Source organism: Liolophura sinensis, chromosome 8 (genome assembly GCF_032854445.1).
Source record: "Liolophura sinensis isolate JHLJ2023 chromosome 8, CUHK_Ljap_v2, whole genome shotgun sequence".
Taxonomy (NCBI): domain Eukaryota; kingdom Metazoa; phylum Mollusca; class Polyplacophora; order Chitonida; family Chitonidae; genus Liolophura; species Liolophura sinensis.
The window spans coordinates 42,743,702-42,759,370 of record NC_088302.1 but is presented as its reverse complement, the minus strand read 5'-3'; the positions used below and the strand labels follow the sequence as shown (position 1 = coordinate 42,759,370).

General features: G+C 39.8%; 1 protein-coding gene across 1 annotated transcript; it reads left to right on the top strand.

Annotated features, from left to right (window-relative positions):
• Positions 1-247: 247 nt before the first annotated feature.
• On the top strand, positions 248-9,761 carry LOC135473558 (cholecystokinin receptor type A-like). The gene is made up of 3 exons (XM_064753413.1): positions 248-683; positions 7,734-8,102; positions 9,036-9,761. Exons 1-3 carry the CDS (start codon positions 248-250, stop codon positions 9,632-9,634), a joined length of 1,404 nt encoding a protein of 467 aa, XP_064609483.1. The 3' UTR covers positions 9,635-9,761.
• Positions 9,762-15,669: the final 5,908 nt, after the last annotated feature.

Sequence of the window (15,669 nt, the reverse complement as noted above, 5' to 3'; positions counted from 1 at the left end):
CAAAGTGGAAGGCTTGTGTTCCCAATGTCAGTCTGTGGAAGGCTAACTGGATTTATGTCACAGTTTATGAACTTCAACAACTTCAAAGATGGGTGCGAGAAAGCACGCGAAAACTGGATGTTCCTTTAACTTAACGCCAGATATGGTTTTAGTTGTGACCCTGGCACACGTAATTTGATGAAATGTGGTTCCGGTTTAAAGCATGACAGAAGCCACTTATTAGTTGTCACTTTCGATTCGTTTCAACATGGATTCCTCTTCGCCTGCGTTTAAAGATGTTGTCGAATCCGAAATTAATACGGATTCTTCTTTTGTTCCCTTAACGGTGAAGGATTTGGAAGACGGGACAACTGGGCAGCTGGGTGCCGTTCTAAACGTCTCTGCCTGGAACGTGACTGAAAGCACGCCCGAGTCTGTGGCTATTTCACCGGCGCTTGGGAAGGAGATCTTAATTCCTCTGTATAGCGCCATGTTCTTGTTGTCACTGGTAGGCAACACACTGGTTATTGTCACATTAATTCAGAACAAGCGCATGAGGACGGTGACGAACGTGTTTCTGATCAATCTATCTGTAAGCGACCTTTTGCTGGCTCTGTTCTGTATGCCTTTTACTCTTATACCTCCCCTGATGAAAAACTTTATATTTGGAGAGGCGATTTGCGTCCTGATACGGTACTTACAAGGTATGTATAAACGCTGAAGAGCCGACATAATAACTCTAATATTATTTTTAGTGCAGATCAGCAAGGTATATATGCAATATTGCTGATGTGACGTAAAAAAGAAATACTCGTGCATTCATTCAAGTGGATACAAGCTCCGAATCATATCCTCCAAAAAATGACCCACGTCGGCTTTAATAAATAAATAAATAGATCTTTCACATAGATGAGTTCAGTGAAAAACAATAGAAACTAAGCTGGAAATATAACAGAATGTTTGTTATACTTTCTTTAACATTTTAGATGCTTCCTTTCAAAGAAAACTTATTCCTGACGCGTACGGAGAATTATATAAAAAAGGTAATATCTAAATATTTCTTTTACTGCAATCCGGTTTTTAAAACGTCATGTAGATTGTAATGTGAGTTATTTGCTTTTTAATGACCAAAATTGAAGTGCAATTCGATCATCGAGTTGTGACAAAATTATCATTAAGTAAGGCTTCTTAGTTACTGCTCATATAAACATCTAACTCAATCAGTGGAATGTGCTATTCTGTGCCCTTTTCTGAAATAAGATGGATTTATATACACCCTTTCAGATGTGATTTACTGTTCAAATCCGATTAATTAGGTTTTGTCTGCGATATCATTAACCTTTCGTTGTTAACTTTTCTGTTAACATCATCGCTGATTATATCATATAAGCTTGCGAGAGTGCTTTTTGTTTGCTTAAAGTAAACATTAAATTAACCACAAATGCAAAAAATAATTCAAGAACCTTTTCCGTTTCAATATGCTTTGATCTTCAGAACACTCTTAAGTATGGCTTACATAGTTAAATCACATTATCACATTAAAACTTCCCGAATGGAATATCAACTCAAATGAATGTGTTGGAATTAATCACGCGGTGTCTCATGTCTGTTAGAGCTGAAGTTAAGTAGGCGTACATAGAACTTCCCAGTGATATGACTGACATCATATAAGCCTCATTATTTATGCCTGAGACGTGGAAGTTTCTTGCAAAAAGGGCAAACTCTGGTGCTCATTGATAATGCCAAGCAGCTGTACTGGCGGTTGTCGTACAAAGCTATCGAAGATCGCCCAATTCGGAGAGCTGACCGACACCACATAAAATGCACATTTGACGCCAAAGAATCAATGATTTATGATATTATTATGCAAATCCTGACAGCAAACAAAGCTATTACCCCGATCTTACCTCTTCCAAATGCATGTATTCATAACAGAATCTAAGGTTTTGCCCTGAATAACTTGCTGTGTAATTTTGCTATTGTATGTATTAGTATCATTTATTCAAACCGAAAAAACATCCTTTTCCTCGTCGACAAAATGGAAATTATTGTACCGGTAGATATTGCGCGAATGTGTGTCAATACATGTAGTTTAGCACGCATTTTGAAACAAGGTAATGAATCATGGAATTCATGTCTCGGTGTTGAGCACTTTTGTATGCTTCCAATATAAACCACGGATATAGCCTACTTTTCCTCTGACAAGACTAAATATTGGAAACAGAAAAAGAATCAAAAGGGCAGATCTGGTTCTATAGTCAACCCGAATACAAATGACCACATCTGTGCATACACGTAGCATTGAAGTGCACTTAGGCGTGTACTTAGGTGCATTCTTCCCGGGTGTACTTCATCTTCCGTTCAATTATTCCAACTGGTCTGGGGGTCTTTTAAAGTCCCAGAGATGTATATCTTGTACGAAAGGAAAGATTTCAGTCGGACACTTGATCTGCTACTGACTGGATGTCAAGGACCGAGAGCCGCAGACGAAAACTTGATAAAGGTTCTCCTCCAGACGGGCTCCCGTTTATTCTATATTGACCGTACCGCTTACAGTTTTCCTCTCAGCCCCTGACAGTGTACCACACAGACATGATGGTTCGAAAAGCTTTCAAAGGAATCGACGGACCATAGTCGTCCGATACTCACTCTGTAAACTGCTGAAGGCTTTTATCAACGGGACGGTCACTCAGTTGTTGGAGATTGCTAATAATGGTTCTGCAGATTTTCACACACTGTTGAACGGCAAAGCGATCATTACCATCATCTCTGTCGCCTTCAGAACTTTCTGACTTCCGGCGAAAAATGTTTTGACGACATTTGCCACTTCAGTCATGCAGAAAACCGTTAATAATGTACCCTCTCAACTTAGAACATGCCGACTAAAGCCGCCCCTTTACGTCTGCTATGCGGACAACAGCAGAGCTTACAACCCATTTGCTCGGAGTGAAGAGGCTTGGGTGATGACTCAGGCACACCGCTATCTCCTGTCTCCAGATTCCCTACACGCCTAAGTCCGTCCTTGTTTACACACCCTAAAGTGAATCTGACTTATCAGCCAATTAATTTCCCGTGATTAAAGAGAAACCATAAACATAAATCATTTTAATACGCATGGACATCGGTAGCTTCTAGACGTAACCCTGTGATTAGCTCGACTGTATTAATGTACTCCCGGAGCAAATGCTAAGACATTCTCGTAATTGTTTGTTCTCTGTTTCGTGAAATGCAGGAAACATCGACCCAACGGGAGGGCAGAATACTGCCAGACCGTTTCACGTAGTTTTAGCTTTTTTAGCGGCATGTCCATTGCGCATTTTTGCAGAAATACAAAATCTCTGCTCCACACGACATAAATTAAGGGCTTTCCCAGAAATGAGATGTATTACTGTTTTTGTCCGTTAACACTCATCGCCTATGGAGACCACCGGTGCTTAATTATGACCTGTTCAGTAAGACACTTTGAGTAGATTGTATAATAGATATTTGTACACCTTATGGAGCAAACAAGGCCATGTTAGGCAGTAAGTGCCATGGACAACATAAAGACAAATAAAGGTCACTGAAGAAAGACTTGTTAGCGAAATAAGATGCCTCATGTCAAATTACCTTGCGTCCGAGCGTATTGATTCCATTTTAAAAGTGGTGTGTGGCGTGACGGTGAGTTAAGGTCAGGTGTAATGGTCGTCCGGGGATGAGGCAGAGAACGGATGCCGAAGATCTTGTGTTCCCAGCCTAGAGCTGACAATGTCAGCTGACGGAATAAGCGTGAAAGACGACCTTTTGGCAAATAACTGCCTTGAGATAGTAACAGACTCTTACATTGACCTCCCAAGAAAAGATGAAATAATTAGCTTTAGGCTTCGGGATACTACATCGTGCTTAGATACAATCAAATGGAGATCATTAAGGTGTCCGTCTTCTAAAGCAAGTGTATGTATGTGCATAGAAATCCACCGATTGACTTTACGTTATAAGCATATATGAGCATGAAAAGTTTATACATTTGTTAATTTCTCAGGGCTTTCAAACTTAAATGAGTACTGGTTTGAGAGCTCATCACGTCAAGCTCCGCCAAGATAAGATGGGTTTAGTGAGAACACTTATATGGTTGTGCTATTAGTTTGAGTTTGTTTCTTGGATGTTCCTGGTTTTCCCTTTTCCCAAAGGAAATCGTTCAAGAAAGTTTGCAAACTCCGAAAATTATGCTACATCCATTTAGAAACGTTAACTAACTTCAGTTCCCAAGACTACCGTACTTATTACTAGAGGTCCAGTATACGGCATGTAACTTCCAGCCAAGGCACACGCATGCCTTTGTCTCATCAACCGTTCTCCTCCATTTGAAACAAACCATCTTTTTTGGTTTTAAGAGTAGCTACCGCTTTCGACAGCCCTAGTATCGCACAATATTTCCCATCAAATTAACAACATCACCCCTCTTCAAAGTAGCATTTTAATCGCACATTTTTATAACAGATTCAATAAGGGTTGTTCTTTACAAATGCAAGAGAATTACCTGAACGTTTGATCAAGTTCGAGCTGCTTATTCGAAGATTGCTAGACGAGTGGCGTCTAATATATTGTTTCTAACAACACTGCATATTTTGCTACCAGTATCTACTTATTTCAAGGTGTAAGTTGTTGTTATTTAACTATTTACATGAACATTCCGAATAAAACTGGTAGTCTGTCAGCTGTCACAATGTAGTCACTGTTCTGGTTTTACTATCCATGCTGTAGTCTTAACTGAAACCAAAAACAAATGTACACGTAAAGTCGCTTTTCAAGATTCCGCCCTGAGCAAGAATAAGTGGATCCCTGCTCTGTATTTTGTGGTCTGGCACCAAGCCACTTTTGTGGTCTACTTTGACAAGTTATGAGTATCGATCAGTGGAACAACTGTTTTAGATTTTATACCCACGGCAACTCTGAAAGACAGACCACTGTTCGCGATAAACACAGTGTTTTGGTTAGAAATCTTTTAACCTAAACAGAACAAGAGGTTCTAATATGGTAATGGTATTTCCTACCCTGCCATTTTGAACTTAAGGCAGAAATGATGTGGATGATGACGGAGGCACAGATTCAGCTATCAGTTTATTAGGGTTCCAGTTTATATATGTTCGAAGTATTATTATTCTGGGCAATTTCGTGATACATTTTGTAAGAGAATGACAAATGTTACATAACTGAAACTTCAGTATGTTTTAGGAAGCGATCTGAAGTTGTGCTATTTTATCTTTTGGAAACATTTGGTCGCGTGACTTGGATTTGGCCATATTTGATTGTGTGCCAAACCTAAGACAAAAAGCTTTTTCTGCAGAACGGCTGATGCCAATGAGCTGAAATTTTAACTCGAGTTGCACAATAATTCATGAAACTTAGGTAGGTGATATACCCGGGATCTGAACTCGCCCATGCGAGTAAAAGTTTGTAGGTAGGACATGCACGCTTTCAAATATTGTCCAAAACCTCGATTTACTAAATTTGGCACATTTACATCTACATACATAGTTACCACACAATGCACTGATGGCTACGAATTATGTAGGCTTTCTAATTAAGTTAGTTATATATCATTGCATAGACACCATTTATTAACCGGAAGTGACGCGGCATAGGCCGATAACGTCGGCTTGAGCCCCGGCATACCTGCTTTAGCAGCTGTATTTAAAGGAGTCCAGATTTAACTCCTGGTCATAATCATAAAGACTATAGCCTGGGAAACGTAATAATGCCTTTAAATCCACCAAAACAATAGATCTACTCCTCTAGCAGATGTGCAGCCGCCCGCCCGGTACGGCTCAGCGGATCCTGGGAATTCGTACAAAAACGATGTCATTTTCGAGATGGATTCTTGATAAACAGAAGCAAATATACTGCCATACCAATATGACATATCCATACCCATATGCAATGACAACTACCAGTATATGTTATTGTCGATCAACATTCTGAACAGCCTATGCATATAGGGGCCTAATGGTCGTGTACAATATAAATGCATGTATGATGTGGACGTCGGCGTTAGAGTACAGAGATTTGCTATCTATCAGTTTTCACTTCGCTCAGTTGTAGTCTATAACCACAATGTGCAGGTGCCGTTGTGAAAATCCTTCGAGTGCAGCTGTATTCGTCGCGTAGCTTTCAGCTGTAAAATGGCGAGAGAAGGTATGGTAGTTTTTGGTCCTTCCATCTTGTGCTGTAAATTTGCCTTCCCGAGGTCCAAATCGTCTGGAAACTTGAAAGAATAACTCCATGGTTCTTCGACGACCCGTTTTTACAAACGTATCCAGAGCAACGAAACACTTCGTGGAGAAATGCAATATGATTGTTGTCACTCTTTTAGCTGTTTTTAAAACTGAACTAAATGGCGAAGCTCCGACAGTTCGTAAAGGTTGAACTTATATGAGGTAATTCGGCGGAGATTACCGAGTGTTAGCGGAAAAAGTGCATAAAACCAGCCTCATTATCTAGTGATTTTAAATGCCATATTACTCAAATTATTGTACCCTTTTTCAACAGTTTTTGTTACTCAATTCAACAATGTATACAAGGGCAGCTCATTATGAATAAATGATGAATCCTGACACTAATCCTTTAATATTGGTTTCCACATAATCTCAGGTGCCTTTGGTTTGTTGATTAAAATGGCATGTCGACAGAAATGGCATTTAATTGGACCTTTCACCCAAAGCAAACATGCATCCGCGGGTTATTAGTCTGATTAAAAGAAATTTTGTTAGTTGGAAACTCGAGATGGCATGGAAACGAGCAGATATTAATTAAGCTAATGAACTCAGGATATGTTACGCGTCCGTTGTCAGGTTGTAAACTGAGACTGTTACTTGGCTCCCGTGAAAAACAAAACAACAGTTCCGCTGATGACTCTCATAGTCAGTTTGCTATATCGTATTTCCCGGAGACAAAATGAAGTAGAACATCTGATGACGAATTTCTGAATGAAAATACGACACTAAATGAAAGTAACTCTGGACGACAAACTACAATTGTATTCCGCATTTACACTGTGTACTTTGATGAATCCGACAAATGACATGAAATAGAGAGTGTCCAGTTACATTGATAAGGTGTTTGATCCTTAATTTTGTGTACTTGTTGGTGATCATCCCAATATATATAGTCTAAGTTACGAATGCACAAAAAATTTTAAAAATCCGGAAAACAAGAAAAACATCCAGGGCGAATTTCTGTACAATATAGAATCGTTTTTTAGAATTGCCATTCATAATTAGCAAGTCTACAACTATCTACAAAGGCGGTTATATTTGGCTGGATTTGACACACCAGCAGGGAGCTTTTAAAGTCGAATGAGTAAAATGTATGGAAATTGTTTCACTTTTGACAATTGTACATAGAATTAATAAACAGATGGTTATATAGGATATTAAATGGATTCTGAACATTTTTGTTGACCTCGTTAAAAAATATCATCTTAAATCCTATTCTATATATTTTTTCTATAGGTATTAATATTATACTGAAAAACTTTTCACTTATGCTGCCGTGGTTAGGTTGGTGCGAGGAAGAAACATGAGTATCATTCTCCTTGTGTCTGGCAAACGCGTTGACTCAATATATTTCTTTTTTAAATTCCGCATCTGTGGATGGTCGTGGGTTTTTCAGGGGGTCTGCCCAGTTTCCCTTCATCATGATGATTTTCGTCGTCGTATAAATAAATATAAATTTTATCTGACACTTAAATAACATAAGTCACAATTTTCTTGCAGCTGTGTCGGTGGGCGTCAGCTGCTTCACGCTAGTGGCCATCTCTCTGGAGCGTTACTTTGCCATTTGTCAACCACTCAAGTCTCGAAGTTGGCAAACGTTGTCTCACTCCTATAAGACGATCGCTATATGCTGGGTGCTGTCTATCAGCTTTATGATTCCCATCGCCATGTACAACAAACTTGTGCCACTGGAAAACGACAGGTTTGCCTGCAGAGAAATCTGGTACAATCCAGAATGGAAAAAAGCGTACACGATTCTTCTGGACCTGGTCTTGCTGTTTTTCCCGGTTGTCATCATGTCACTCTCATATGGAATGATTGTCCGCACTCTCTGGATGGGAATAAAGATGGAAATGCGCAGCGAAAAAGGTAATGGGCCGTGAAATTTATGTAAGGCCGAAATCCCGCTTTTCATCGAGATGTGTATGTTATTTTGACTCTTGTTTTAGTGTGTAACCGACGCGTGTACAATCTCGCTCCGATTTTAAGAAACGCCCCCAGGCATTCAAATATGCTTCCACCTGACTATACAGTAAATCCTAGTTAGCAAACAGATCTGGTGATATACAGTGGACCCTATTATGCACAAACGTCTGGTTGCCGTGGACCTAAGTGTGCACATAGTTGTGGTTACTGTAAATCGTCGTCTACACACACTGACAGGTTCTATATTTTTTCAAATCTGACGACGATGTACAATGTAACAGCCGACGCCATTCTCCACGTTTGTCCAATTTTGATTCCTTTTCATCACTTAAAATTTCTACTGCCTCTTTAAATATCAATCAGTATTTAAAAAGTACTTGCAGAATGTCAAAAACTTCGTACAGAATTTTGTGGCTAGAAATGACCCGGCTTTATAAACCTCGTCCACAGAGGAAATATTAAGAAATAATAAAATGAAAATTATAGCCGTTAATTTGCTGAAAGGACGGAATTGTAATTCTCTGACATTTTCTCGTTGGAATGAGTTTACTGAGAAGTGTGTCTTTTCTCTTATTGTATTGAACAGTTTCGTCCACTGAAAAGTTATTTTAGTGATATGATCTAACGAGGCAGGATTTTCTATTTTGCCAACACAAATAACAAAAAAATTGTGGGGACATTCTCGCGATTCGTCGGATGAATGTAGGCTACAGCAGTTTAAAGGATTAATTCCAAAGCTTATGATATCTGAGTTAAGATTTTCGTAAGAGTATGCTTAGTTTCATTTCTTAAAATGTCATTTTCTTAAATATCTTAAAAACGCCGGATTCATCCACGCATATCAGAATATTCCGTTTTCTTTTTTTCATTTGACAGATGAAGGAGAAGAGGCTGAAACTATGATGACGTCAGAGACTGCGTCATCCAAAGGATCCACGGCCTCCACCAGAGGGCGTTTGGATTATGGACGTGTCATGCGACAAGCGAACAGCGAAAAAAGCCGAGCTGCCAAAAAACGAGTGATTAAAATGCTGTTTGCTGTCGTTCTGGAGTTTTTCATCTGCTGGACTCCGCTTTACGTGACCACGACCTGGATTATATTCGATTACGACAGCGTGGAACGCCACATCACTCCAATGGCTATGTCTTTTATCTATTTGCTGTCGTATGTGTCGTCATGCTGTAATCCCATTACCTACTGTTTCATGAACAGGAAATTTCGACAGGGATTCATCTCGGCTTTTAAATGCTGTATTTGTATGGGTAGAAACCAATCTTCCAGGGGTTTCATGCACTCGTCCTCCAGCCACACCTTGTCCACGAGAACAGGTAAAAGCAAACCGCGGGCAGCTAGAGTTTACAGCACTACTGCCGAACCGTACATTCGTGCCAAAAATGGCCGCCCCAGCTCTGGTCGGCTTCACCAGACCCATAGTAACAATAATACGGACAAAGTTTTCTCATCCTTCCGATAAGTGTTGGTGGGAAGTAAGATTCCCTTGGGACATTGTTTCGTTAGCTGTCTAGCTAAGAGTAGAGAGTATGTCACTAAATCAATGATATTTATACTTATCTTTTGTAATCACCTCCAAATAGCTGACCGGTTGTATTGGTTTGGGTCTCGCACACGACACTTTTATCTTTCGCTTCTCTCCTCTACTGTCTGTATAAACCTCGGGCAGCTTGGCAGGTGGGAGTCATTTTTGGCAAGAGTGTATGTCTGTTGTGAAATAAATGTTTTATCTGTTCTTCTTTTTTGATGACCATTCTGTGTTTGTTTCTATCGTTTTTGTTATGTCCGTTGTGTCTGCTATTCACATAGAAAGTTACTGGTTTAGAACAGATTTTTGGATAAACTTTAACTGACTTTATTTACGACTTAATTTGTTAATAATAGGTTGAAAATACAAATGCACGGAGGTTTTCTGAGACTCTGAAAATGATGGCTTGCTTACTGTTAAAGTGGAAGAATGTGTTGAAGCCAGTGTGTCAGTGATGGTGAGAAAGGAAACCTCATGGGCAATTCCCTGTTCTTGGCGAAATGTTTCTTTTAAGTGGGTGTGAAGTAGGTGCTAGTTGGATGTGGATTTTATTGGTTTGCTGCAAACAGATGTTTTTGGAGTTTATGAGTGCTACTTTTTGTGTCGTATCCCTCTGCTGGTGTGTGTATCCTCTATCTAAACAATCCCTAATGCTCCTCATGGGGATTAAGTCTTGCAGTCTGGTTTATCTTGGCTTCAAACTACTTTATTTACGGGAGCACGATTCTGGAGTTTTCTTTCCTATTCTCTGTACTTTTCTCTCAAAGCATAGAGCAGGATATTAGGGACATTTGTTTTGAACTTGATAATTTGGTTAATCCCGTCTATAAAGCCAGAAAGGGCAGCATCCGGGCATTCGTACAGATTGAACAATCGTGCTGTTATACACAGAAAAAAAGGTTAAGGTAAAGTGACAGAATGACGAATGTAAGCGATTCCCTGAAGCTCGGTCTGTTCTGAGAAAGTGGCGGCCGCCAATAAGCTGTGTTGCGGAATAGATTACATGATGTATTGGTCGTCTATAGACGATCGGTCTGCCACAAGGGAATAGCGTAATAATTAAAATGTACAGCGACATTTCTGGGTAAAATTAGATAATCGGAACTGTATTGTTGAGATAATCACATCAGTGTGTAGAGCACGAGTGAAACGTCACATCAATCATGAAAACATAAGGTGATTATATGGACTGTGACTTCGGAATAGTCGCTAATACGGTACAACCGTTGTAAGTCAAATGACCTAGTCAGCAAGTAACACGTAATGCTAGTGTTTTATGCCGTACTGAAGAATATTTCACTTGTACGAAGACGGTCAGCATTATCGTGGGAGTAGACCGGGCAGAGCCAGGGGAAATGAGGTCCTTGTTGGCTCATTTGTATAAAACTTTGGTCTCTCCGCAACTACGACCCCTGACCAATAAGGCCACTGAGTCGAATCCAGCTCTCAGTGTTTTGACTGTGGGTTTAAACCCAAAACTAAGATAAACTGATAAGAGCCCGATTCCACCAGTCATGGGTGATCGCTGCCGTGGTTCCATGCTTTATGCTGAAAACTTTTGTGTTAAAACCAAGGGGTCTGTTGGATATGGGGTTGTTTCCTTCGGGCATTCCGGGTACTTCAGTTTCCCCTACCCTGTGAACACCACCGTTGTCGAACGACTGGAAAACGACTTCATTTTCAAATGAAACAATTAATAAAATGAAGGGATAAACGTTTCGAATAGGTGAGTTTAATTAATAAGTATACGTGGTAATACATGTACGTGTAACAGTTAAACGTTTAATAAACTTAACATACCCACGCAACATACTGCTATAACGAAGTTATCACAATGAAAACCATTATAGACAAATTTTCTTGAATTAATACTGGTATTTCAGCCAACGCACGCTGTTTTCACGGACGCCTTGCCGATGCACAGGCAACACTGACGTCACGATACAAAACGACGAGAATCTCTGTTCGTGACATTAGTTGAGCTGAGAGAAAAAACTGTTGGATATTCATTTTCGATTCAATTTTCAAGAATGTGCATTTTCTTTGTCCTAAAACAATGTTGTAAGAAGCTTTTCCACATGTCGTTGCCAGTTGCTGAATCATTTGAACTCTTTTGAAAATGAGTACAGGAAAGTTATTGACTCGCACATTGTCTACAAGCGTTGCTATCGGCCAGCACCGTGCATATACAGAAAAAATATGCGACTTGAGGCTGGCCTGTTGAGGCCTCCTCGCCTGTTCGGTGAATGTTATATGTTATCCATGGCGGATAGAACAATCAGATGCATAGAATTTTCTTTGAATTGTGATAAAATCATTCAGTATTCTGATATCTTTTTATATGCATGGTTATATGTTTACGTTTGAAATCGCATAACCGAGGAAATTGCCACGACCAGGAAGCAGATATGTGAGCTGAGTGAAACTGATTTAGCATGTCATATACGTCTGTACCGGACTGCACGGGCTGTTATTGACGTCAGCAATATTCAATTATTTCACAATGGGAATATCAGATGTGTTCCAAATGACATGCTCCTTCACTCTGCATATTGACGGAAATCACATTTTCGCACCATTTCATCACATTGCAAAAGAAACATAAAAAGTCGCATATTTGAAGTTAGAAACGTTTATTGTTTGTTCGGAGTATCTGTAATTTTTGTACTGTACTAATCTATTGACGATATTCAGAATGTTGGTATTCTGTAGCACAAAGTACAAGTGTACTTCTACCCCTACATCGGAATGAATGTAGGCGTAACTCGCTACATGCCATTTATTATTTTGATTTGTAGGGGCATAACTATCAATGACTGAAGATGGGAAACAACTAGCTTGTTTAACTCTCTGTTCTGCGATAGGCTCACACAAGATCCAATAAATAAACATGAAGACGCTTGACTAAGTTACAGTACAGACTATAACATACACAAGAGGAGAAAATGTAGGTCAGACACAGATATATATATATATATATACAATGTTTACAGACGGGGTTCGTAACAGGTTAAACATGTTTAATAAAAGCGAGTAACAAATGTGGTTAAAATTTAAATACTTTGAACATCAGTCTTTCAGATTATATCTTTAACGGGCACCCTGCACCTGCACACGCATAATGGTACATACATTTAAGTGTTTCTTGTTGGGACTGACTGTTAACGTTCACTGCGCACATTTTGTTCGTATATTCAGAATTTATTGTATAAATGTGTAATTTATGCCCATAATTCCTTTGGAATGCTTGATTTATTTAAGTCTTCCAGACTTTAGACCGATTCCACAAAGACATTTCTAGCTTAAGTCAAAATTTAAAATACGTTCTTAAAGCTTATTTTTCGGTTTTATAAAGTAAAATTTGTCTACTTCATCAGTATTATCTTAAACTCAATGTATCAAAATTTCAACTTTATACATTTTGACTTAAGACAGAAAATATTTTGTGGAATTTACCCTTGATCTCTTAGTACTAACGAGGGGCCTCCGTGGCTCAGTTGGTTAGCGCGCTAGCGCAGCGTAATGACCCAGGAGTCTCTCACCAATGCGGTCGATGTCACTTCAAGTCCAGCTCATGCTGGCTTCCTCTCCGGGCGTAAGTGGGAAGGTCTTCCAGCAACCTGCGGATGGTCGTGGGTTTCCCCAGGGCTTTGCCCGGTTTCCACCCACCATAAAGCTGGCCGCCGTCGTATAAGTGAAATATTCTTGAGTACGACGTAAAACAACAATCAAATAAATAAATAAATAAATTAGTACTAACGTTTTTATTCTTCACTTAATATTTTGATCTTAAAGCTCAGAGTTTGACTTCGCGAAATTTCCTGAGAATTTTTATCTTTGTTTTGCTTACTTGATAAATTTCCTGATGAACATAAGGTTTTTAGAAAGGGTATAGACTAAAGAAACTTCCTGAGCTTAAGAAGCTTCGTGAAACCGGGGCTAAAAATTTCTAATCACACCCTTTCGTCGTTTTTTTTTTATCACACATCAATGTTACGATAGATCACGGTTTTAGTACAACACCTAGGATTCCAGTTAATGTTATTCTTATTACTGACGATATGATTATTAACAGCACCATTGATAGTGTTACCACAATTGTTTTTACCATTTCTATTAGTCCTGTGTTTTGGGTCTATGTAGTGCACTCAACTGAACCGTACATCATAATCAATTTTCCAATGAAATTTACGGCTAAAATATGGAACGGTTTTTACCGTTAAGAACTTTGTTTTTGTCTTATTTATCGTTGTCGTTTTCTTCTCGATCCCGTCACAGTCTGTCTTACCGCTGATGTTTTCGGCTGAACTGTGTCAAGCTAAGCAGTAAAGCATCAGACCGAGGGGTTTTTCGCACTCAGTCTTGATCAAACTGGAGAATAAGGTGTTATCGGCTTCGGTACAAGTTCAAATCGGTTCAGCGCTGTCATGTATAAATGATACATCTGCTGTCATTGTTGAAGACTTTGCTGCATGTGTCTTAATTCATGTTTCTTTCTTCGGTTTTGTCATCAGTGTCGACGTCTCTGAGAAGCATTGACACGCCTAGAGAGCCTCTGCGGCGCTCCGCCTGGGCCATGTCCAGGGACAAAACCACCTCATCTTAGCCGTCTTCTATATCATCTAGAAACGACACAATCTCATCCCAGCGTCTCATAAACAACTCAGCGGTGACGGGACAACGACAACAGTGTTTTCTACACCGAAAAATCGCATAAGCATCTCACAGATGGCGGGACAACGACATCAGTGTCTTCTCAAACGTCATATAAAGACCTAGGAGATGGCCGCACCACAATACCAGTGTCTTCTACACCGAACGTCACATAAGCACACGGAACATGGTATAAACACCTCAGCGAGAACAGCAGCCTTTTCTTCTACACTGGACGTCACAAAACACCTCATTGATGGTGGGACAACGACGACCTTGTCTTCTACACCGAGCGTCACATAAAGACTTCAGAGAGGCCGAGGCAAAGACAACATTGTTTTCTATTACGAAGGTCACATGAAAACTTCAGAGAGGGCGGGACAACGACAATCTTGTTTTCGATTCCGAAGTTCACATAGAATCCTCAAAGATGGTGGGACAACGACATCATTGTTTTCGACACCGACCATGGAAACACCTCAGAGAGGGTGGGACGTCAACAACCGTGTTTTCGATTCCAAAGTTCACATAAAACCCTCTTATAAGTCGGGACAACGACATCATTGTTTTCGACACCGAACGTGAGAGCACCCCAAGAGTGCGCAATAACGACGGCCTTGTCTTCGATTCCCAACGTCACGTAATCGTCGTTACGTAATGACGATTACCTCGTCCTCGATAGTAAGCTTCACGGATACCTCTTAGAGGCTGTTTTCGCCACCCACTCTAATAAGTTAACGCTTCAGAGAGAATGGGACAACGATAACAGTGATTTCTACACCGAGCGTACTAAAAATACCTCAAAGAGCACGAATATATACCTTACAGAGGATAGTATTAGATTACTGGACAACGAGGACCTCTTCCTGAACACCAAAGATCTTCTGTAGACCTCGGAGACTACAGCGAAAGGCGACGAGAAAACAGCGAGCAATTTAGGTTCTTGACCCGAATTCTGCTTAACACCTCAGACAGAAGATAGATGGGGGTATCCCCAAACTCCAAACAATTCTGGCCTAACCGATCAAAAAAGGGTCAGAATGAAAACTACAAGCCCTTTAAAGATGTAAAAGGCTAAGAGAAAAAGAGCAACGACAACCTGACCATTCTCGGCCGACAGAGCGAAAAAAATAATTCAAGCAATACCAAAATACAGCCACCTTGAAAGGTGTTTTTAAAGGAAAACGCAAAAGTTTTATTGATATTTATTCTGTGTTCAATTTGTAAAAATCCCCTCTTGGTGTCTATGAATGGAGCAAATCGTATTTCTGGCTATGTCTCTTGATGATAAAATACAACAGACCGATAAAATCCAA